Here is a 24,744-nt window from a genome sequence, read left to right as displayed (position 1 = left end):
CCGTCAAATAGGAGGTAAAATGGATATATGTATCCTCTAAAGAAGATATTTTGTTAAAATAACAATAGAACTGCTTAATAGAACTAGCTTAAATTTTTAATAAGATCACATTTAGGAACTCTGAGAAACATTTATTTAAAATTTAAATGATTTTTTTTTTGTTTTGTTGATATTTGATAGTTTCGGGCGTATGTTTATGAACTCTGAGAAAAATTTATTTAAAATTTAAATGATTTTTTTTGTTTTGTTGATATTTGATAGTTTCGGATGTATGTTAAGAGCAGAATGTAGCTCTGCAAAGAAATGCCGGAAAATCAACACGGAAAAGTTGAAAAACTTTTAACTTTGACGACTTAAAACACTTTCTACATGTGGCAGCACTGAATGACGCTCACTTTCAAGCATGACATATTTACCAGGCAGTGTACTGTAAACAGCTGAATACAATTTTTTCGCGAAGTGCATTATCTGTCAACGAGTTTTGGTTGTGTGTGTGTATTATAGTTAGAAACCATAACAACGAAAAATGGCGCGAACAACTAACATCCACAAAATAGGGTTGCAGTAATCACTGATATTGACAGATAGTGTTCTCAATATTTTGTTGTTGGACAACTGCCACTACCTGTAAATGAATATATCTTGCTTTCAAGCATCAAAGTTGAAAACTTTTTACCGCGTTGCTTTTGTGGAATTTGTGTGTAGAGTTGCATTTTTGGAACACGTTTTCATGCACCAAAAATAAAAAAATATTTAACTTTGCTGCTTTGTTCATTTGACGATTGTTTGCTCACATTTCTGAGTTGCATTTTTCAAAGCTTTAAAACGCATGTGTGATTTTGTTATTGATTTTTGCAAAATTTACAGAAACTTGCAAGTGTTGAGAAGCAACGCAACGCTGATTCTGCTTCGGCCTCAAGCAGGGTATTCTGTTCAGCTTTCTACGCGGAATACTGTCAAATTGAAGGGAACTGGGAACGCTTGAAACCATTTAGGCCAAAAAAAGAGTAACCGCGTTGTGCTTGTTTTTGAGCGCCGCGTTGACAAATGCTACTTTGCAAAAAATTTTTGGTTAATAAAGTACATACATATTCAATTTAATCATTTTTATTTGCAAATCACACAATTTTTATATAAGTTTCAGCTCTATAAAGCATAAATATTGTCAACATTTTCGTTACCCTCAATAATGGAAGAAGAAAGGCTGTTGAAATGCACAATGAAAAAGCATTATTGGAAAAAAATATTAAAACCCCGTGTTCACTGCTCCTTAAATTCGGATTTAATGGCTCGATCATCTGTTTTCCCTTATAAAATCAGCTGATGAGAGCCTTAAATTCGGATTTAATGAGCAGTGTAACCGGGGTTTACCGGCCTTCTTCACAAAACTTAATAAAGCTTTGAAATAGGGTTAATTGAGATACTCCCTTTATAGAACTGTCAAATAAACATATGTAGAGGCTTCATAAAGTTTTGTAAATAAAGGCTGGTACTATATTCGTTTTTCACAGTGGAAAACACAATTTTGTCACGGTTACTTTTTTGAAACGCTACAAAAATCTCAATGAAAATACAATACTTTTATGAAGATTTTTTCATAATTAATAAGGGATTGTCCTACTGAATGAAATTAGCAAGTTTTTGTGCTTCAAAATCTATTATATAAAAAATTTAGTCATAAAAATAGTCACGAAAAACGAACACAATACCAGCCAGAAGGCCCTAAGTATTTACTATTTATTATTAAGTTTATCCCTCTCTTGCAAAGAATCCACTCATATCCCAAACTACGTGTTTTGTTTAAATAAAAATTATACAATACGTTTATGTTTCATTTCAAATAAATATATACAATTACCCTCGATCGTAAGTATCAGCATCTTTTGTGGTGTTGTCATTGTCGGCAATGCCGTTACGTTTCGCATCAATATCGATAACAACTGATGAAGAATTTTTATTATCGATTCCACTGCTGCCTCCTCCGTTTATCTGTGTTGGTGGTTGTTGCCCATGCTAAGTAGAGAAAGAAGAAATAGTTGAACGATAAGTTAGTTAATAGATAATTAATGGTATTGCAAACAAAATTTTATGTATGTTACAAGGTAGATAAACCGCAAGGTTTATGTAAGTAGCTCATCTTTCTATTTAAACTATGTATATGCTAGTTGTAAAAATAGATAAATAAGGGGTGGCATATTTTCGCGTTGTCATATGGTCAACGGTCAAACAATAATTCAAATGCCGAGAATTTTAACACAAGAAAGACCAATATTTCTTATGTACCTCAATTTTGTGCTGAAAAATTATAAGATTGAAACTAGTATTTTTAAAAGTACTATGTTCCATTAACATAAGTGAATTATGTTTCAATTAAAAGGATAAACATATATGTTTGTATATATTCACAAGAAAATATGGATATATATTGGGTATTTCGTATTTCGACATGATTTGGCGAATAGTAGTTCTATTTCAAACAAGAGTTTGGTCTAATAAATTATAACCTATGTTTTATTACAAAGTTATATTAATTTTGCAATTACGTATTTCCAACTTATGGAAACACCCATCAACCCATTAACAAAGTATATAAATACAGCTGTGTTCAAAATAATAGGAGTGCTTACTCCTCATATTTTGAAAAGTCAAATTTGTTGGCTTATTAATATCCAAATTAAGTGATATTGTAAGGGTATTTAGAAGGGTATGTAAGAAGTAAAATCTCAAATATGAGTTCTTTATAAATGTTATATTTTTGATCTCATTGATTGTATTCTCGTTTGGTCACTCCAAGTCCTCGTTAAAAAAATACAAACTAGCATTGAAGCTGTTTTAATTTTAATTGATTTATTGTTTACTGTAATGTCTGTAATAGTAGGACGAAGAAAGTACTGTTCCAAAGAAAGGTGAGAATTACCCCAAAACTAAAAATGTATGGAGAATTTAATGAAATTGTAGGATGCTTTGAACCAGGGCTTCGGAGTCTGAGTCGAAAAAATTACCACGACATCGACTCCGGATAAAATAGAAAAACTGTTTCAACATTGAAATTTCAGTATATACTAAAAGGTTGTCGCGCAGCCATGAAGGCATAATGTTAGGTCGATGGTAGCAAATCGTAGCAATACATTTGTTTTCGACAGATGTCATTAATAGAGGAAAATATGTAACTTATAGGCCTTAAATAAACACGTTCCAAATGGACTTGCAGCATAAAATGGTAGATTTTACCTAAGGTTTTGCCAATGTGATGTGAATTACTCCCAAATCATAAACAATCATCCACCGTGTTCACCCGTTTCTTCGTGTAGTTGCCACCTTTGACTTTGATTCGTAGATGGTCACAAAGAGGGGGCGGTGAGCATTCCAAAACTATGCGGCCTCATCTAGACTTGAAGAGGTTAACTGCGTTGCTGTCATTGGATAGAACAGACGTCTCAGTCATTGTGTCCATCATGACAGCTCACTGTCTAATCGGAAAACATGCTGATAGACTGAAGGTTGCCAGCAACGACTTCTGCAGAAGCTGTAGGGACATCGAGGAAGAAGAGACTATAGAACACCTTCTGCGTGTTAGAAGAAGTTCCACTTTAGGTTCTCATTCCTTTGAGAACCTGTCTGATTTAACGGATGTGAACATTCGCAAGTTATTGGGCTTTTTAAAGCGATCTGGATGGTGCTACGGTAGGAACTAGAAGGTATCTTCCTTCTTCTGTTCCTGTGGTATCACAATGGACGAAAACGTCTAAGTGAGTCTGATGGCAGACTGTCACTTAAATCTAACCTAACCTTGATTCGTAATTTCATGCCACTTGGCAGTACTGTTCTTCTTTTTTACATTGGGATTTCGCAAGGAATACGTCAATGCATGTTAAAATAAAATAACCGTATCTTTATAAACATATGACGTGGACATATTGATCTGGCTGCAAGCCAAAAAACTGTTTTACTCTTTCGAGTCATTAACCTAACTTCTGCACCAGAACTTTTTTGAGATTCCTATGGAGTTAAATTATTGACTGTGTAAAGTTCTTTTTAATACTGGATAAAATTCACAATTTTTTACACCTTCGGCAATGGATCAGACGCATTTGAAGCTACTCCAACAAGTTGCCTTTCAGCAGGAATGAAACTATTATCTTTAAATACGATTAAAAATATATCTATAAGAACTCTTATAAAGCTTAGTAGCACAGATTTTTTAACTTGTTACGATTTATTTGTATGGTCGTGCGTTTTTTGTGATTTTGGTGTAATTAACTTTGAAAACACTATAACAATATTCACGCAAACAAAATGATGTCTTCTGGGAATGTCTTAATTATTACAGGATTTACACTTACAGATATGTAATATGGTTGTCCGCTGTAATAACTGCTTGTGTTGTTGTTGTGATAATTGCTTTGTTGCGGTGCCTGACGATATTTTCTGTAACGCCGAGCTGTTAAGTGATGTCATAAAATTGTATGAGGCGTACGACGAATTGGTAGATAATAGTTAATGCTGCTCGAGCGAAATAGGAAATTTCTTATTAGCATACTCGAAAATGTATCTATATTTTCAGTCCACACTGACTGACGTATGGCTTTGAGTGCGAGCTGGTGTACAAGTATCTGTGTGTGATTATTGTTGCAGCTGTAAGAAAGTGCTTAGCTTTCTGCTTTGCTCATACGTCTTATCACAAGCACAACCAATCAAAACAAACCAGACGTAGTATCACTCCATTTGAGGCGAACAAATGTAGATGTATCATCGAAATAAGACCATCACAAAATAAACACGTGCAACTTTAAAGGATTGAAATGCTTTGTTTTATGGCGTTGAGGGACACGTTCAATGTTTGTGACACAAATATGATGTTGTTATGAAATTAAATGTGTGTGATGTATCTGCAAATGTTCTATTTTCGTAGATTGGTTGCAAAGATATGGAGGCAGCAACTGTATTATATACTACTAATTATAACAACTATGGTGGTGGCAATGGCAACCAAATCGAAAAGTGTTTTGCTTCCTGACTGAATTTGCATGTGGGAATATTTGGATTTGTCGTTCAATTAAGACAGTAATATCGGCTGGTTGGTCTCTGAAGTAGGTGGGTGGAAATGAACTTTCTTAAAGCCTAGCACTGACAACTATCAAAACGCATTATAAAAAATGGTGACGAATAAAATGCGAACACATTCCACAGAAGTGTTACTGAGTTCTTTGAGCAAAAGACCAGCGACATGTTGCTGCGCCAATACAAATTACGCTTCAATTAATTGCATATGTAATTAAATGCTCACGAACTGGGTCCAAGCAATTCTCTTTCATCATAGTTGCTTTTGGTAGGTGGCTTTGTTTGACTTTTGTTTGTGTTATGTCATGGTACAAGAACTTAAATGTATAGTCATGCGAACAGCTGAGTAAATTTTTTTTTTTAATTTGACAAATTTCCTGATGTCAAACATTGATGTTTGCTAATGTCAAACATTGATGTATGTGTGTTGTTTACATGAAAACTTGGAAAACGAAATACTGAGCGTTGTTGTATTTTTTTATTTAGGTTTAGTTTTTGAAATTGAAAAAATGAAAAAAGCTTGTAGTTTTAGGGTTCTTTGTGGTTGTTTTCGTGGCAAAAACAAATCATCTGCTTGGAAGTTTTGATATTTTCACCATCACAATTTTCACATGCGCATTTTATTGTTTCCATAATTGATTCGGCATCTATTTCTTGATGTGGTGTCTCGTTTATTAAAGGAATTACTGGTATACGTTTTTCACTCAACACTGAATTTGGCTCTCATCGGTGGGTGAACAAAACGATAACTTATGAACTTCTCTGAGCCTGAAAAATTATTAAACTTTTTTTCTTCTAACCTCGGCAGACATACTGCTGCCCAAGATATATTCATTTACACGTAGTGTAGTGAGTGCAATATCTTTCACAATGCACAGTGCAACTCTGATTTTGTGTATGTTACTAGTTCGCGCCATTTTTCGTCGTTTGTGTGTTATGGTTCTTAACTATTATACACACACACAACCAAACTCGTTGACAAATAGTACACTTCGCGAGAAAAAATTGTACTCAGCTGTTTACGGTACACTACCTGGTAATTATGTCATGACTGCTACCCAGCCGGCATTTGACATTGCGAGTTGAAAACAATCCACCAGGGTTGCACAGAAAAATGTTGTTGACCCTACGTTCTTAGTTTTTGTACCAAATTCACGCAATGCATGGATGGAATCTTCGGTTTTCGTGTAATTTTCATTTCATTTACATTAAGTTTCGTTTGCAACACTTAACAGCCGTGGCAAAAAGGAGTAAAATGTTTTGCCTAACTACATACTATGTGTCAATTACTGTTTATCTGCTTTAGAAGAAATGTTTGAAATTACAAAATTATTTTACTTCATTATCAATATTTGTTCAAGGTGGCGGATTGCAAACAACGCAGTAAGCGAAACACAACGCATTGCGCTTATTCTGTTTCGGCTTTTAAACCTAGTACTAAGTTCATTCGCAGGAAAATTGTTTACAAATTTATTGAGAAATATGCCGCAATCTTTAGACGACATAATACAAACAAAAGCTATACAACTTCTAAACGAAAGCAATTACATTGAAATTGAGTTGATTTGAACTCAGTACTAGGCTTTAACGTGTAGTTGCATTCCAGACGCAGGAATTATGCGCACGTATGCGTGTTTGTCTACCTACCTACCTATTTAGGTTTGTATTGTATGTGTTACATAACAATGACTCGCATGCATCTGACTAACAAAGCTATATAGAAAGACGCTCGTTTTCGGCCGTTAAAATAAAAAAATGTTTACTCTTGCTCGTACTCTTCATTTGTTTCTTTAGAAATCGGAGAATCTTATGTTCAAAACCTTACTGTGGCTTCAAATCGAAAAAAATTAATTTAGTCTAAGAAAAAATTATTTCAGCTACGTCGGTGGTGGAGGTTATAAAGAATTCAAATGCTCATATAAGGCATAGACAAAAAAAAATAGATAAAGAGTTGTAAGTTCCCCAGCTGATTAAAAATTGAGGAATTTCGGAGTTGTATCCTCTCATTGAATTGAATTGAATTGAATTAATGACAAAATGCAATTTCAAATTAAATTTGAAGAAAAAAAAAAAAATACAGTTGTGGTAAAAATTGCATTTATTTCAAACAAAATAGGCTGTCCTGGCTGGCTCTAAGTTGGTCCATACCCGTGTGTAAGTATTTGTTAGCCAAGCAAACCCGTCGTTAGCGTAGGAAATGCTTCAGAGTCTTATCGTCTTCCCCACTTACGCTGTCACTTGCAGCACCTATTCTGTTTAAAGGTGGAGTACAAACTATGCGCGAGCAAAGGGCAACATTTGAAAAATTTTTAACTTTGACGATTGAATTCGAGTTTAATTTTGTGTTGCCATCATGACGTAGTGGTTTTAGGCGTCAAAGTTAAAAATTGTTTAACTTTTGCGCGTTGCTTTTGTGGGATTTGTTTGCAGAGTTGAGTTTAAAAAGTATGTAACTCCACATTAAGTGTGCCCGTAGTGCTACATATGTGTCTCATAGTTGTCCTGAAAGCTTTAAGGGTTAGAAATTTTGATTTCGATGTCTTACAGGCAAAATGACGCCAAATGATAGTGTTTGGCATTGCGGCAATATGAAGATATGTGTCTTTTCGGGATGTTTTATTCATATAACCCAAATCGACCTGATTTCCTCATCATAATGGTTAATATAGGCTCCCGCGTGCCGGATCCAACATTGTCTCACTCCCCTTGAGTTGACTGCAACATGATGAAACCAAAAAATAGCTGACAGGCGATTGGTTGGGTTTGTGGACAATGCTTGTAATTAGCTTTAAGACAGTGTGTGTGAAAAACGGTTCATTTGCTACTGGCTGTTTGTCCCGCCTGATTATCATAATGCATTCTTAAAAAGAAATGTCAATTCTTTGAGTAGTATCCCAATGTTTTGTTGTTGGGAATCTGACTATACCTTTTTCCAAGGCCTATTTATAAGTTGGCCGAATCGGCGAATTGCTACAACGAAGGCGCATTTATCAGGTGGCCGCATCAACCCATGTGAGAGAATTTGAAATGTCAACTCATTTTTGAATTCGTCATACAAAAATTAAAAATAAATAATTTATAAATTGTGTTTGTATCAAGTGTATCAATTTCACTCAGGGAACTTAGGTCTATCATGTCGCCCCCGATAGATTCAAAAAGCGCCGAAGAACACTGATAAAATTACGCAGTACAATGCCAGACATTACAATGAAGAAGATGACGAAACAGCCAGGAGGTCTGGAGAAGCTCCCTCCAATATGCAATTTAAAGCTATTGTAGTCAAGAATGGCGAAAGGACTTTTGTATGAAGGCAATTTAGACAGGAAAATAGATTTTGTGTAGCCATAATTCTGCAGCTGTTCTCGCAATTTCAGGGCAGTCTCACAATAGGTGCTCAACCGTCTAGGACACCGCCTTATCCCCACAAATCAAGCTTAAGTCCGTCATGTGAACAGCGTAAGGTCTAAGTCCCAAAGAGAGTGGCAGCTCCATCACATCTAGCAGAGGTCCCCTGAACATACCAAGTTACCTAGTATTGGATTGCTCTAAAAGTAATTGCGGATTTTTCATATAGTCGGCGTTGACAAATTTTTCATATTTTACTTTATTATTTCCGTAAAGGAAAAAACGCGGAGCAGGTTGCTAAAAAGTTACGAGATGTGTATGGTGATAAAGCCTTAAAAGGAAGACAGTGTCAAAATTGGCTTCGCAAATTCCGTTCTGGAGATTTTTCACTTAAAGATGAGCCACGTTCAGGTCAGCCAAATGAAGTTGATGATGACCAAATCAAAGCATTAATCGAATTTGATCGTCATGTAACTGAGCGTGAGATAGGAGAGAAGTTAAATATACCAAAATCAACCGTTCATTATCACATAATGAAAGGTGTCATATTCAACCAGGTGTCATATTCCACCAGGACAACGCTAGACCGCACACATCTTTGGTCACTCGCTAAAAACTGAGTGAGCTTGGCTGGGAACTTTTGATGCATCCACCATATAGCCCTGACCTTGCACCATCAGACTACCATTTATCTCGATCTTTGCAGAACTCCTTAAGTGGTAAAACTTTCGGCAATGATGAGGCTATAAAATCGCACTTGGCTCAATTTTTTGCAGATAAAGGCCAGAAATTCTATGAGCGTGGAATACTAAATTTGCCAGGAAGATGGCAAAAGGTTATCGAACAAAATGGCAATTATATATTTGATTAAAGTTCATTCTAAGGTTTATTAAAAATGCATTTACTTTCTTTTAAAAAATCCGCAATTACCTTTTGGGCAACCCAATATTTTGGCAGCATACTATATGCACTCTGAACGGCCACACACCATGATAAAAACGTCATCCTTGTAGCCAACAAACTTTTACCGTCCTTTTCAAATGACCTGAAAATCCGATAGATATCCAAGTGCCAAAAAGGGGTACACAACCCCTTCTTGTGGTGATTGAGCTCTAATCACAATCTTCCTATTGGATCAATTTTTTAGCATTCACTTGGTAGCTATCTACGATTATAAAAACCTTATGAAAAACATTTAAACCTGTCATCTTGGTGGTTTTGTGGCTTGTTGTTGTAGCCACATTTTCATGTGAAGATGGCAATCCTTGTCAGGTGAGTATGCTCGTTCCGGTGCAAAGGAACGATCGCCGTGGGAACAGGGTGGCAATTGGTTATTTAAAGGTGCCTATAACCCGACTTGTCATATCGAGCATCATAGGCACTCAGTATTTATGCGAGAGTCGGTGCCACCCGACCTCTCACTGAGACTCTCTACTCGATACCGCTGATTGTCCGTGACTGCCGTTGCAGCTAATCTGTATGGAGCATTCCTCTATCCGCAACCAGTGGACGAATTGAATTTTCTTCGCCCTATTTCCAAATTTTGACATATCAAGTTCAGAAAAAATATGCTTTGTTGTAGCAATTCGCCGATCTGGCCACCTTATTAAATACGCCTTAGCTACAACAAAGCATCTTTTTTGTAAACATTTGTAAATAGGTCGAAGAAAATTCAATTCGCCATGACATTAAAAATTTTCGGCAAATTAGCTTCCACCAATCAGAGCAAGAACAAAGCAGAGAAGCTAAAAATGTTCAAAATGGCAGGTTTAAATAGTTTTCACTAGGTTGTTGTAGCGGTAAACTACCTAGAATTTATTTAACCTCCCACGGTAGACCTAGCTCAATTTCAATGGAGCTGGGATTTATTGCAACATCATAGACGTTTATCTCTATTATAACCAGGGACCACACATCACATGTGTCAAATGCATGACTCTCTGGAGGACATGAATATTTCTCCAGAATTGTGTTCATACGATGTTGATGAGCAGGATAATTAGCGTACCACTAGCAAAGAGCTCCAATAGGAATGTTGTGAATAATTGTGAGATTCCAAGGTCATTTGAAAAGGAGGGGACTAAAATTTGTTGGCAATGAGGATGACGTTTTCATCTTAGGTGTGGCCACCGTAGCGCAGAGGTTAGCATGTCCGCCTATGACGCTGAACGCCTGGGTTCGAATCCAGGCGAGACCATCTGAAAAAATTTTCAGCGGTTGTTTTCCCCTTCTAATGCTGGCAACATTTTTAAGGTACTATGCCATGTAAAACTTCTCTCCAAAGAGGTGTCGCACTGCGGCACGCCGTTCGGACTCGGCAATAAAAAGGAGGCCCCTTATCATTGAGCTTAAACTAGCCAACGGGCTTGACGCAAACTCCCGCAAGATAAAGTTGGCACTATTCACCAATATGAAGTAGTTTTGTGTGTTTATGAGACCTCTCCTAGATGGGGTGGAGCTTTTGCTCTCACTAGTACTCAGGAAATCGCGCTGGTTGACGGTTGTACACCTATTGTGGCACTGCCTGAATTGGTTCAGGATTATGACTAAATTAACACCTTTTTCCTTTCTAAATTATTTTCAGACACATAGTTCTTTCGCCATTTTTTACTGCAAAGGGGGTTTGAAATGGCAGATTGGAGGGAACTTCAGCCCGCCTGGCCCCCATTATTGTCATTCATGTTGGCTCCTTATCTTCTTCATTCTAATATCTGGTATTGTACCGCCGTAAATTTTGTTTTTGTTCTTCAGCGCTTTTTGAATCTACTTCGGGGGTGACAGAATAAACCATTTATAACCTAAGTTTAAGAACCAAAACAGGAGCAAACACAAAAATCAATTAATTTTGAAGTATAAATTTTTATCAGGCGAATTTAAAAATGATTTGACATATCAAATTCCATCAGCTGTGCTGATGCCGCCAACTTATTAAATTCGCCTTGCCTTTTTCATTTTAACGGCTTGTTGATTTTCTTTAAATTTTGTGTCAATAGTTTGAATTTGACTTCCTGATACGAAACAATATGTTATATCCCTTCTATTTTTATTTAACAAATAGTATTATATAATCTAAATCTTTTTCGTAGTATCCCTTGTTAGCTATTAAATTAGCGGTTAATACTTAACTGAGTTTTAAATTAAAAACAAATTTTCATCTTTCTCGTGTCTCGTGTTTCGCAGTTTTAAATTATTCAAAGCTTTTGCATGAATCAGTTATCATCTTTTTGTTTCAACTAACCCCTGGTGTTTTTGATCAAAAAACTAGTTATGGCCAAAGCAGAAATAGGTTTATGTTTATCACTTATAAAGGGTGATTTTTTTGAGGTTAGGATTTTCATGCATTAGTATTTGACAGATCACGTGGGATTTCAGACATGGTGTCAAAGAGAAAGATGCTCAGTATGCTTTGACATTTCATCATGAATAGACTTACTAACGAGCAACGCTTGCAAATCATTGAATTTTATTACCAAAATCAGTGTTCGGTTCGAAATGTGTTCAAATTTTGACAAATTTTGTTCAGCGATGAGGCTCATTTCTGGTTGAATGGCTACGTAAATAAGCAAAATTGCCGCATTTGGAGTGAAGAGCAACCAGAAGCCGTTCAAGAACTGCCCATGCATCCCGAAAAATGCACTGTTTGGTGTGGTTTGTACGCTGGTGGAATCATTGGACCGTATTTTTTCAAAGATGCTGTTGGACGCAACGTTACGGTGAATGAACACATTTCGAACCGAACACTGATTTTGGTAATAAAATTCAATGATTTGCAAGCGTTGCTCGTTAGTAAGTCTATTCATGATGAAATGTCAAAGCATACTGAGCATCTTTCTCTTTGACACCATGTCTGAAATCCCACGTGATCTGTCAAATACTAATGCATGAAAATCCTAACCTCAAAAAAATCACCCTTTATTTATCTGCACGTGAATGCAGACCAAAACCTTCGTTTTTTCAGATTCGTTGGTGTTTTCGATAGAAGCTGCTCTTAAAATCAAACTGTCTAATGAATGACTGAATGTTAATGATTTGGAATTTAAGTCAGGTGCACTGGTCATGGACAGATTGCATCGAAATATTTCCTTAATGTTGTGGGGTAAATTAATATAAAAAATTTTGCGAATTTACTATGAGAAGTACGATAAGATTAAAACCATTGAATAAAATCGAATTTATGGCTTTGCATGTCTTCTCATGGCTTTTAAACCAGAATCCAGGTGGGAGAAACAAAAACTTTTGGTGATGAGATCTGCTTCCGAATGCCTGACCATAGTACGCATGCGTAAGCTGATATGGTGTTAACGTGAGGACGTCGAGGGTGAACATCTTTACGTACAGCAAACTGGCCATCAGGACTATAACAAGCAATATGGTGACGTCACGAACATTTTGGAGTGTAATAAGGAGGTTAACGCCTTCTCTGAGGATGACACGATCGGCATTGCTTTGTGGTGTGGTGATCCATAGCGGAGTAAGGTGGAGTGAAATCGCAGTCGATTTGGTAATGAAGACTGCCAAGAGTAACCTTTGTTTATCGGAAGTTTTCAGGGCGTGGGCGACAAACGCACATCTAGCGCTGTGAAACGCTCGGTAGGACGACGAGAATCCTAAAGGGAGATCCGGATTGTTGGAAGATGACGCTGTTTCTGAAAAAAGGAGATCAGTATGGCTTTCGGAATCATAACGGAACACAGATGCGCACCCGAGCAGGGATGCCAACTTAGTGCTTTTCACACTAGAATTGGTGCTTTTTAGCTCAACAAAAACCCGTACCAGCTAGTGCCAAACGAGAAAATACTTTTTGGGTTTCCTGTTAGCAAAGTTGCCAGTATTTTTCCGTCCCTTGTCCCCAAAAATCCCCAAATTTCAAATAAATATACCCAATAAATATCACCAAACAATTTTGAAAAGCTTTTTATAAAAAAATTATTTAATTTCTTAGACAACAATATATTTACTGGCGACCAAACCGTCTAAAGTTAGAGTTACATACTACGCATTGAAAATACAATTCTGCCAACAAATCCCAAAAAAAAGCAAAGCGCAAAAGTTAAACAATTTTTTACTTTGCAATTTATTTGCAATTTTTATGCAAGCGCTTAGTATGTAACTACACCTTAAGGATGTGTGTCACGTGAAGGCATGGATATACAATTTTGAAGTTATGAAAAATAGATGTAGGGTCTATTTTTAGCATTCAACCCAGGATTAATTGATCCTAATTTCTACCTTTAAGTCTGTAGCCTAAAAAAACATTTAAATTGTTCACACATTTTTCATTTACAATTTACGAACGAAATTTTGAATCCCCATCTAAGTCAAAAATTTAAACCCCATTTGCAAAAATAAGCCCCCAATTTGGGGAGAAATTCTCAATGCTGGCAACACTGCCTCTTAGTGCTTTTTACCCTATTTGAACATTTTACAATAGTTTTTTGCTGTCACGGGGAAACAATGCTGAGAGAAGTTTCTCCTATTTCTATGGGAATAGAGAAAAATTTCCCCTAGAGGAAGAGAGGAGTTTCTCCTATTCCTATATGAATAGGAGAATTTCTCTCATATCAATGAATAAAGTCCGATTAAAGTTATAGGATCACTGATCAGGGATCCCTTCTGGTCGAGTCCGAACGGCGTGCTGCTTAACCACATTTCCAAGTAGAAAAGTCTTAAATGGCTGATAACACCAAAAATGAGGCCAGCATCTATGAGAGGAACACCACTACCCGGGATTTGAACCTAGGTGTTCTGATGGGTTATCCAAATCAACATCTGAATGATCAAAGCGAACACATTCGATGGCGACACGCCATTATCTGCATCATCATTTAAATAAAATTTGTAACTTCTTTTTACACAAAACTTTACTCCTTTTTATACCCTCCACCATAGGATGGGGGTATAGTAATTTCATCATTCCGTTTGTAACACCTCGAAATATGCGTCAAGACTCCATAAAGTATATATATTCTTGATCGTCATGCCATTTTAAGTCTATCTTACCATGTCCGTCCGTCCACCGTCTTTCTGTCGAAGGCACGCTAACTTTCGAAGGAGTAAAGCTAGGAGCTTGAAATTTTTCACAAATACTTTTTTTTTAGTGTAGGTCGGTTGGGATTGTAAGTGGGCAAAATCAGTTCATGTTTTGACATAGCTACCAAACCAATCTTGGGGCTTGACTTCTTCAGCTTCTAGAGGGCGAAATTCTTATGCGGATTGGCTGAAATTTTGCACGTGGTGTTTTGGTATGACAACCAACAATTATGTAATGTAACCTGATATAACTGCCATATAAACCGATCTGGAATCTTGAATTCTTGAGCTCTAGAGAACACAATTCTTGTTCGATGTAGCTGAAATTTTGCACATATGGTTTTGGTATGACTTCCAACAACTGTGCTAAGTATGGTTTAAATCAGTCCATCACCTGATATAGCCGCCACATAAACCGATCACCCAATAAGACTTCTTGGGCTTCTAGAGGGCGTAGTTCTTATCCAATTTGGTTGAAGTTTTGCAAATGTCGTTTTGTTATGACTTCCAACAACTGGTCCAAGTATGGTCTAAAGGTGGAGTTACATTCTATGCGCGCGCTTCAAAACCCGGATTAAAAATGCAACTCTGCAAGCAAATTCCACAAAAGCAAAAAGTTTAACAATTTGTAACTCTGCCGTCTAAAACCACTTATTCACGTATGGCAACACAGAATAACGCTCGAGTTCAATCGTTCAAAAGTTTCAAATTATTTAACGTTTGCGCGTCGCTTTTGAGGGATTTGTTTGCAGAGTTGCATTTTTAATGCGTGCGCATAGTATGTAACTCCACCTTAAATCGGTTGATAACCTGATATAGCTGCCATATAAAGCGATCTCTTCATTTGACTTTCTGAGCCTCTGAAGGGCCCAAATATAGCTCGATTTGCCTATAATTTTGGAGGTGGTGTTTTTCTATGACTTCTTACAACCATGACAAGTACGGTCCATATAAGTCAATATCTTGATATAGCTCAAATATATTTGAAAAAGTCATACAAATAACTTGATTAATGCGATCCATGGTTAGATAAGATTCGGTCTTAGCCGAACTTAGCACGCTTTTTACAATTTTCGTAACGCTTTTTGCTGGTAAAGTTTTAGCATCACTGCACAATTCACTCACGCCCACGAGAAAAAATATTTCTCACGCATGGTCACTCCATATTTTTCCATGAAGCGAATAATATTTTTTTCCATGCGTCTCAATTTATACGATATTTTAACGTACGAATATTAATGTATAAAATGTGTTACCCATGTATAACCAATTATTTGCTGTTTCACTTTTATGCATCTCTGTTAACCGAAATTGTCTCTACTTCTACCATACCTTTCCAATAGTGATCATGTGCCTGAATTAGTACGCTAAAATCCCGTATGATTTATAACGCATGCAAAATTTGAGTTTTTTGTTATATTTTTTAAACCTTTTAACACACGGTCACACACGAACACATGTTTGAATTTGGATCTCACTCACAAATCACGCGACTCACGCGTGATACGATAACTCTCGTCTTACGTGCACACCTCTACGAGACTACGAGCGCACTTATGCAGAATAGGTGGTCAAGTGAAAGCGTGTGTGGGGCATGTGGGGAAGATAAAGAGACGTTGGAGCATTTTCTATATCATTGCTCTGTTTTCGCGGCTAACAGACTTTGGTACTTAGATGAGGACACCATATCCGACTTGCACCAATTTAAGAAGGTGCAATGGCGAACAAATGGGGATTCTGTGAATAGCACAGAATTCCTGACTTCAACTTCGGTCAGAGTGGCTTTTAATTTTCCGAAGATTCGATTTAATGCAAAATTTATTTGCCTTTAAGCCTAATACTGATTTCATTCGCAGCGAAAATGCCTGTGTAATTTTTACGAAATCCCACAAAATTTCAACTATTTGATCTATCAGGGCTCTGCAAACCTACTTCAGTAATTAACGTCTTCTATTCAATGCTAAAATTCGATGAGAATCAACTGTTTCACATACAAATTTGGTAATTGGTCTTAGTTTGCTATTTCATTTCCCCTTACTTCGATATAGACCGGCTTCCAAATAATGCGGATGGTGCCATCATCAGAGAAGGCGTTAACCTCCTTCTTACACTCCAAGACTGTTCGTGACCTTACTGTCCCAGATAGCCAGTTTTTTTTATCCGTAAAGATGTTCATGTTCAACGTCTTCTTATTAGCATCATACCATAGCCCTCATATGGTATGACGCTCGCATCTCCGCCTGCAGGACCGTGGACAGACAGTCGGCTCAAGATATCAAGTCGGCGGGAGTCGCAAATGGATATTTCATAATAATTTTTTGTTATTCAGTGTTACTGCTGGCTAATTGTCAATCGAACAATCGATAAGCATTTGAAATTTATTGCCCAGGTCTATTTTAAGGGGGAATGTTTACCACCTATTCCAAATTCCCACTACAAGATTAAAATATTTGACTACTCTTTAGCGCACACTTATCGGTTTAAACTTTTTTTTCTAAAGAGTAGATGCAAAGTTTATGCCGCAAACAAATGTTTGTGATTATTTTAAAAATTACGATGGAAATCAGAAAACTTAGTTAGGCCACATATATTAAAATCTTGTTATCGCGAGTGCAGTTGATTAATTTCGTAAATTAACGTTCATGCAGTAGCCAAAAATAACGAAGACATATCAAATCCTCTGAAATTAAGTTAACGACAAAATTAGCCATATGTATTGGTCATATGTATCTATTGTTGGGCACATCGAAGTTTTCGAATCGATAGGAAAAGCTTCATGTCATGATGCGTACAAGATAAGTCACACGAAAGCGAAAAAAAATTATTTGTATTTCCTATGAATCAGATAGAGTGCGAAATGTAGGCCCAACGAGAGCTTAGTTTAAAAATAAAATAGAAGCATTACAAAAAACATAAATTGTTTTTGTTGTATATATATATATATATATATATATATATATATATATATATATATATATATATATTATTTATATATATATATAAATTGTATATATAACTGATATATACGAAAAATTACTTCATTTAATAAGGCTAAACTTTAGATTGTGATAAACTACAATTCTATATTTTTTTTTCTCAGAAAAAAAAAGAGTTGGCTGAAGATTTTCCTCGCTTGAAGGATTTTAGCACCACACGATTGGAACGTCTATAAGGCTGAGCTAAGAAAATGCAACGGCAAGCTGAGAAGGGCTCAGAACAAATCCTGGGTGGAATTCTGCAGGCCTCTATGTTAAGGAAGATTCCGTTCTCGAAACCTATTATGGTGGGAGATATACAAAATCCAGAAATTGTATGGGCAATGTTAAATGAGGAAACATTGAAACTACTCGTTGATACACATCGTTGATATCAACAAATCTTCGGGCAAAGATACATGCAGATCATCTATCTCGGCTACACATGCATATAGTAAGGTCAAGTACACTAGAGCAGCCCTGCACGTCCTATTCGGTTACGTCGAAGGCTCTGAATTCAAAAACCGCCCTCGACTGTCGTAGAAAATCCCCCTTGTGAACACTCCAAAAATTTGTGGCCCAATATAGACTTGAAGAGGTAATTAGATTAATACGGTTTCGGTAATTCAGTATTGAAATGGCTAAATTCATATCTGATAGGCCGTACACAAAATTTGAAATTTGATAATGCGATCTCAACGACCATCATTGTTTCGTCCGTTATTCTCCAAGGTGGCCCTTTCGGGCCGATTTTGATTTGTCTTTTTATACCCTCCACCATAGGATGGGGATACACTATTGGGTTGCCCAAAAAGTAATTGCGGATTTTCCAGGTCGGCCAAATGAAGTTGATGATGATCAAATCAAAGCATTAATCGAATTGGATCGTCATGTAACTGAGCGTGAGATAGGAGAGAAGTTAAATATACCAAAATCAACCGTTTATTATTACATAAAAAGTCTTGGACTGGTGAAAAAGCTTGATATTTGGGTACCACATGTATTGAAAGAAATTCATTTAACAAACCGAATCAACGCTTGTGATATGCACCTTAAACGCAATGAATTCGATCCGTTTTTAAAACGAATCATAACTGGAGATGAAAAATGGATTGTTTACAACACAGTTAGTCGAAAACGATCATGGTCCAAGCATGGTGAACCAGCTCAAACCACTTCAAAGGCTGATATCCACCAAAAGAAGGTTATGCTGTCTGTTTGGTGGGATTGGAAGGTTGTGGTATATTTTGAGCTGCTTCCAAGGAACCAAACGATTAATTCGGATGTTTACTGTCAACAATTGGACAAATTGAATACAGCCATCAAGGAGAAGCGACCAGAATTGGTCAATCGTAAAGGTGTCATATTCCACCAGGACAACGCTAGACCGCACACATCTTTGGTCACTCGCCAAAAACTGAGTGAGCTTGGCTGGGAACTTTTGATGCATCCACCTTATAGCCCTGACCTTGCACCATCAGACTACCATTTATTTCGATCTTTGCAGAACTCCTTAAATGGTAAAACTTTCGGCAATGATGAGGCTATAAAATCGCACTTGGTTCAATTTTTTGCAGATAAAGGCCAGAAATTCTATGAGTGTGGAATGCTAAATTTGCCAGGAAGATGGCAAAAGGTTATTGAACAAAATGGCAATTATATATTTGATTAAAGTTCATTCTAAGTTTTATTAAAAATGCATTTACTTTCTTTTAAAAAATCCGCAATTACTTTTTGGGCAATCCAATAATTTCGTCATTCTGTTGTAACACCTCGAAATATGCTTCTAAGACCCCATAAAGTATATATATTCTTGATCGCCATGACATTCCAATTCGATCTAGCCATGTCCGTCCGTCTGTCTGTCGAAGCACGCTAACTTTCGAAGGTGTATAGCTTGGTTCTTAAAATTTTGCACAAATACTTTTTATGTTTCGATATATCAGCCATATAAACCGATCTTGGGTCCTGATTTCTTCTTCAATTCTCATCCGATTTGAAATTTTGCACACGGTGTTTTGGTATCACTTCCAACAACTGTGCCAAGCATGGTCTAAATCGGTTAAAAAACTGGTATAGCTGATATAGCTCCAATAACATAACAGTTCTTATTCATTATTCTTTCTTTGCCTAAAAAGAGATACCGCGCAAAGAACTTGACAAATGCGATCCATGGTGGAGGGTATATAAGATGCGGTCCGGGCGAACTTAGCACGCTCTTACTTGTTATTAATGACTTACCTACCATAATAAAACATTCTAATGTTGAAATGTTTATTGGCTTTCTGCTGCTTACCCCCTCCGATGCTGTTGCAAAAGTGCAATATTGAGGTCTGGCAAGAGATGAACTAACTTAACAATTGATTTCAATTTAGCTATGTAAGCGAAAGTTACAAAAGAGATAGCTTAGCTATTATAACTAAAGATAGGGCGATTCTTTACTGGATAAAATAAGAGTTTTAAAAGTTAAAAAGGCAAAGTTGTGGGTTATGTTGGAAATTGATGGGTGTAATTCAAATAAGGTATTTCATAATTTCATTACGTTATAACTTAAAGATTAATTTCGACAATGAACTTTAGAACTAGGTTCAACATGCATGTTCAAATCTGGTGCAAATCTTCTAGAAGTGGACTGTAGAATTAGCAAGAAGCTCTCAGAATTGTAATGGTAAATCACAGGCTATTACTGAAAGGATGTAAGAAGGAGGTCAGTATAGCTTTCGGTATCATAACGGGACACATAGGACTACGATCTCACTTATGCAAAATCGGTGCGGCAAGTGATAGCATTTGGAGGGTACATGGGGAAGATGATGAGACGTTGGAGCATTTCCAATGTCATTGCCCGGCTTTCGCGGCTTACGGACACCGGTACTTAGGTGGGGACACGTTACCGAATATGAACCAACTTTGGTAACCCAACTCTAGGGGTTAAACTTAAAACTAAAATAATAAAATAAATAACTAATAAAAAACAAATAAGAGCGTGCTAAGTTCGGCCGGGCCGAATCTAATATACCCTCCACCATGGATCGAATTTGTCGAGTTCTATGCGCATTTTAGGTAAACAAAGAATATTGAATAAGAACTCTTATGCCATTGGAGCTATGTCAAGTTAAAGTCCGATTCGGACCATAAATGAATGCTGAACATTGTAGAAGTCATTGTGTAATATTTCAGTTCATTCGGATAAGAATTGCGCCATGTAGGGGCTCAAGAAGTAAAATCGGGAGATAGGTTTATATGGGAGCTATTGATCGATTCAAACCATATAAAACACGTATGTTGAAGTTCATGAAAGAAGCCGTTGTACAAAATTTCTGCCAAATCGAATGAGAATTGCGCGGTGTATAGGTTCAAAAAGTCAAGACCCAAGATCGGTTTATATGGCTGCTATATCGAAACATGGACCGATATGACCCATTTACAATCCCAACCGACCTACACTAGTAAAAAGTATTTGTGCAAAATTTCAAGCGGCTAGCTTTACTCCTTCGAAAGTTAGCGTGCTTTCGATAGAAAGACGGCCGGACGGACATGGCTAGATCGACTTAAAATGACATGAAGTTCAAGAATATATACACTTTATGGGGTCTCAGACGCATATTTCGAGGTGTTACAAACAGAATGACGAAATTAGTATACCCCCATTCTGGTGGTGGAGGGTATAATATGTATGTTATTTAGGTTGTATTTTTAATGATTTTAATTTCTTTACAAATTCAGCACGTGGACGTAAATGTGTTTATTCATTGTCATTTATTAGGAGGCAATAACTTAATTTATATATCGATTATGTATGTGCTTAAGAGTAATGACGTTTTTTGAAAACCCAATTACATAAACAATGGGTCGGACATTGACTTCTATTTAATCAAGCCGAACGGAATATATTTTGAAATTTTAATCAATGTTTTTAATTAGCACTTATATCTAAAGAAAAAACATTCACTGACAAAAAAACGGTACTTTGCCAATACCTGGTGGTTTAGTTTATTCAATAACACTTTTTTTAAGCATTTGGATTTAATTCAAAACCAGACGAAGGAGACCATCACATATACGTTTGTAGATTTGTCATCGCGGCAAAATGATTTGTTTATCTCTGTAGTTAAAATATTGTCATTATTATTGCTTTTAATTTTACAAAGAATATAATACAAAACATAAAGGAAGATTACTATATCATAAATTTTGTTAAAATGTTTCGCGTGGTGAAAAATCATTAGCTTGTATTCATACAAAAGCCACATCTGGGAATCGTATCGAGGTTGTCAAAGATGTAACGTTATTTTTACACCTTCCACCATTGGATGGGGGTATACTCTCTTCATCATTCCGTTTGTAACTTATCGATATATTGATCTGAGACCCAACAAAGTATATAAATTTTTGATCATCTTCCACGCCCATCTGTCGAAAGCTCGCATGAGTAAAGCTAGCCTCTTGAAAATTTACACCTCATATAAATATGTTAATGTTTTCCATCTAAAGGCTGGTACTATGTTCGCTTTTACCAATTTTTTTTCATGATTACTTTTTTTCGATAACAGATTTTGAAGGAAAAACTTGCAGATTTCATTCAGTAGGGCATTCCCCCATAACTTATGAAACAATTTTAATAAAAGTATTGTTTTCATTGAGATTTTTGTACTGTTTCATAAAAGTAATCGTGTTTCCAAATGTGAAAAACGAACACAGTACCAGCCATAAATGACAACAGTAATTGAACAACAATGAAATGAAAACATGATCACTACCTTGAAAACTTTACCATTCAATATCCAATTATCTTATTTACTTTTACAGTACCGTTATTCGTAACTTCTGTGGAAGTTTAAAAATTTCTGAGAAAATATATATATGTACATTAGTAAAAATGACGTTTATGGAGGCCACCGTTAGCAAGTCCGCCTATGACGCAGAACGCCTAAGTTCGAATCCTAGCGAGAACATCAGAAACAAATTTTCATTGTTGGTAATCACCCCCAATGTTGGCGATATTTGTGAGAAACTATGCCATTTAAAACAAGTACAAGCGTGCTAAGTTCGACCGGCCCGAATCTTATACACCCTCCACCATGAATCGAATTTGTCTAGTTCTTTTCCCGGTATCTCTTTTAGGCCAACAAAGAATAAAAGAAAATAATTGCTATGCTATTGGAGCTATATCAACTTATGGTTCGATTCGGACCATTGAATGCTGGAGACCATAGTAGAAGTAATTTTATAAAATTTCAGCCAATACGAATAAGAATTGGGTCCTTTAGGGGCTCAAGATGTAAATTGGGAGATCGTTTTATATGGGAGCTGTATCAGTCTACAGACCGATTTCGATCATATTTACATCTGTTGAAAATCATGGGAGAAGCCGTTGTACAAAGTTTCAGGCAAATCGGATTTATTATCCGCTCTCTAGAGCATCAAGAAGGTAAGATCCCAAATCAATTTTTATGGCAGCTATATCAGGTTGTGGACTTATAATCGGTCCATATTTGGCACAGTTGTTGAAAGTAATAACGAAACACGTCATGCTAAATTTCAGCCAAATCGGACAAAAATTGCTGTGGCTCAAGATTCAAGATTGGTTTATATGACAGCTATATCAAGTTGTGGACCAATTTGAATTTGAACTAGTAACATAATCAAAATCACAGATGCACAAAACACTGATTTTGACAGATTTGCACAAAACTCTGATTTTGGCAGAAAGTGGACTCGCATTTTTATACACTGCACCACCACTGTGGTACAGGGTATTATAGATTTGTGCATTTGTTTGCAACGCTAAGAAGGAGAAGAGGTAGACCCATCGATAAGTAAACGGATCGGTTTAGAATCACTTCCTGATTCGATTTAGCTATGTCCGTCTGTCTGTCTGTCCATGTATTCTTGTAATCAAGGTACATGTCGCATTTGTTGTCTGATTTTCACAAAATTTTGCACAAGTGTCTTTTTTGGTCCAAGGACGAACGCTATTGATTTAGATATAGCTCCCATATATATCTTTCATCCGATGTGTTCTTTTAAAGCTGTAGAAGCCACAATTTTGGTCCGATCCTTACAAAAATTGGCATGAGGTGTTTTTTTTTAACGACCCAAAATGCTAGCAAAATTTATTTGAAATCGGTCCACATTTAGATATAGCTCCCTTATATATCTTTCATCCGATATGCCCTTTTAAAGCTGTAGGAGCCACCATTCTAGTCCGATCTTTACCAAATGTGGCACGATTTAATTGAAATCGGTCCCGATTTGTATATAGCTCCCATATATATCTTTAATCCGATATAGTCTTTTAAGGCCGTAAAAGGCACAATTTTGGCCCGATCCTTACAAAATTTGGTACAACGTGTTTTTTAGACGTCCCAATATGTGTGCAAAATTTCATTGAAATCGGTCTAGATTTAGTTATAGTTCCCATATATATCTTTCATCCGATATGACCTTTTAAAGCTGTAGCAGCCACAATTTTGGTGTGATCTTTACCAAATTTAGCACGAGATATTTCGCGCGACGTCCTGATACGTGTATAAAATTTCAACTAAATCGGTTCAGATTTAGATATAGCTCCCTTATATAACTTTAAAAACAAGTGAAAGCCATTTAGTTCGGCTGGGCCCAACTTTGGATACCCACCACCTCGGGTACATTTGTAAACACCCTTTCGTCACAATCCATTGAAAGTTGGATAACTTATGCACCCAAATTAGGCATGGACATCTTATATTAAGGTCGGATATCGGGAGGCTCAGAACAAATCACTGTTTCACATTTCAGCGAAATCGGGTAATAAAAAAGCTATTATGGGCTTCAGTCCCCTTATCGGCAGATCGGCCTATACGGCAGCTATATCTAAATATAGTCCGATCAGAACCATATTTAGGTGGGATGTTGGGTGGCCTTAACTTACTCACTGTTTCAAATATCAGCGAAATCGGGTAATAAAAAAGCTATTATGGGCTTCAGTCCCCTTATCGGCAGATCGGTCTATATGACAGCTATATCTAAATATGATCGGTCTATATCTAAATATAGTCCGATCAGAACTATATTTGAGTCCTATGTTTGGAGGCCTAAAACTATCGGATAAAAAATCGGATAAAAAATAAAGCTTTAATGGGCTTCAGACCCTTTATCGGGAGATCGTTCTATATGGCAGCTATAGCTAAATATAGTCCGATCTGAACCAAATTTTGGGTGGGAGGCTTCCAAATTTCAGCGAAATCGGATAAAAAATAAAGCTTTCATGGTCTTCAGACCCTTTATCGGGAGATCGGTCTATATGGCAGCTATAGCTAAATATAGTCCGATCTGCACCATATTTGGGTCA

General features: G+C 36.6%; 1 protein-coding gene across 3 annotated transcripts in view; it reads right to left on the bottom strand.

The window, feature by feature from the left end:
- Window positions 1-24,744, bottom strand: part of LOC106083309 (long-chain fatty acid transport protein 4) — a 134,704-nt gene that overhangs the window by 49,226 nt on the left and 60,734 nt on the right. For 2 of the 3 annotated variants that reach the window (XM_013246242.2, XM_013246243.2), the window contains exon 3: window positions 1,859-2,013. In XM_013246242.2, the coding sequence (XP_013101696.1) occupies window positions 1,859-2,013 (155 nt within the window). Of the gene's footprint in view, window positions 1-1,858; window positions 2,014-4,343; window positions 4,448-24,744 lie in introns of those variants that run through there. The other variant, XM_059368869.1, reaches the window with a different exon arrangement.

This window comes from Stomoxys calcitrans, chromosome 5 (genome assembly GCF_963082655.1).
Source record: "Stomoxys calcitrans chromosome 5, idStoCalc2.1, whole genome shotgun sequence".
Classification (NCBI taxonomy): Eukaryota; Metazoa; Arthropoda; class Insecta; order Diptera; family Muscidae; genus Stomoxys; species Stomoxys calcitrans.
The sequence above is the reverse complement of the archived record's forward strand: the minus strand, read 5'-3'. Positions and strand labels throughout refer to the sequence as shown.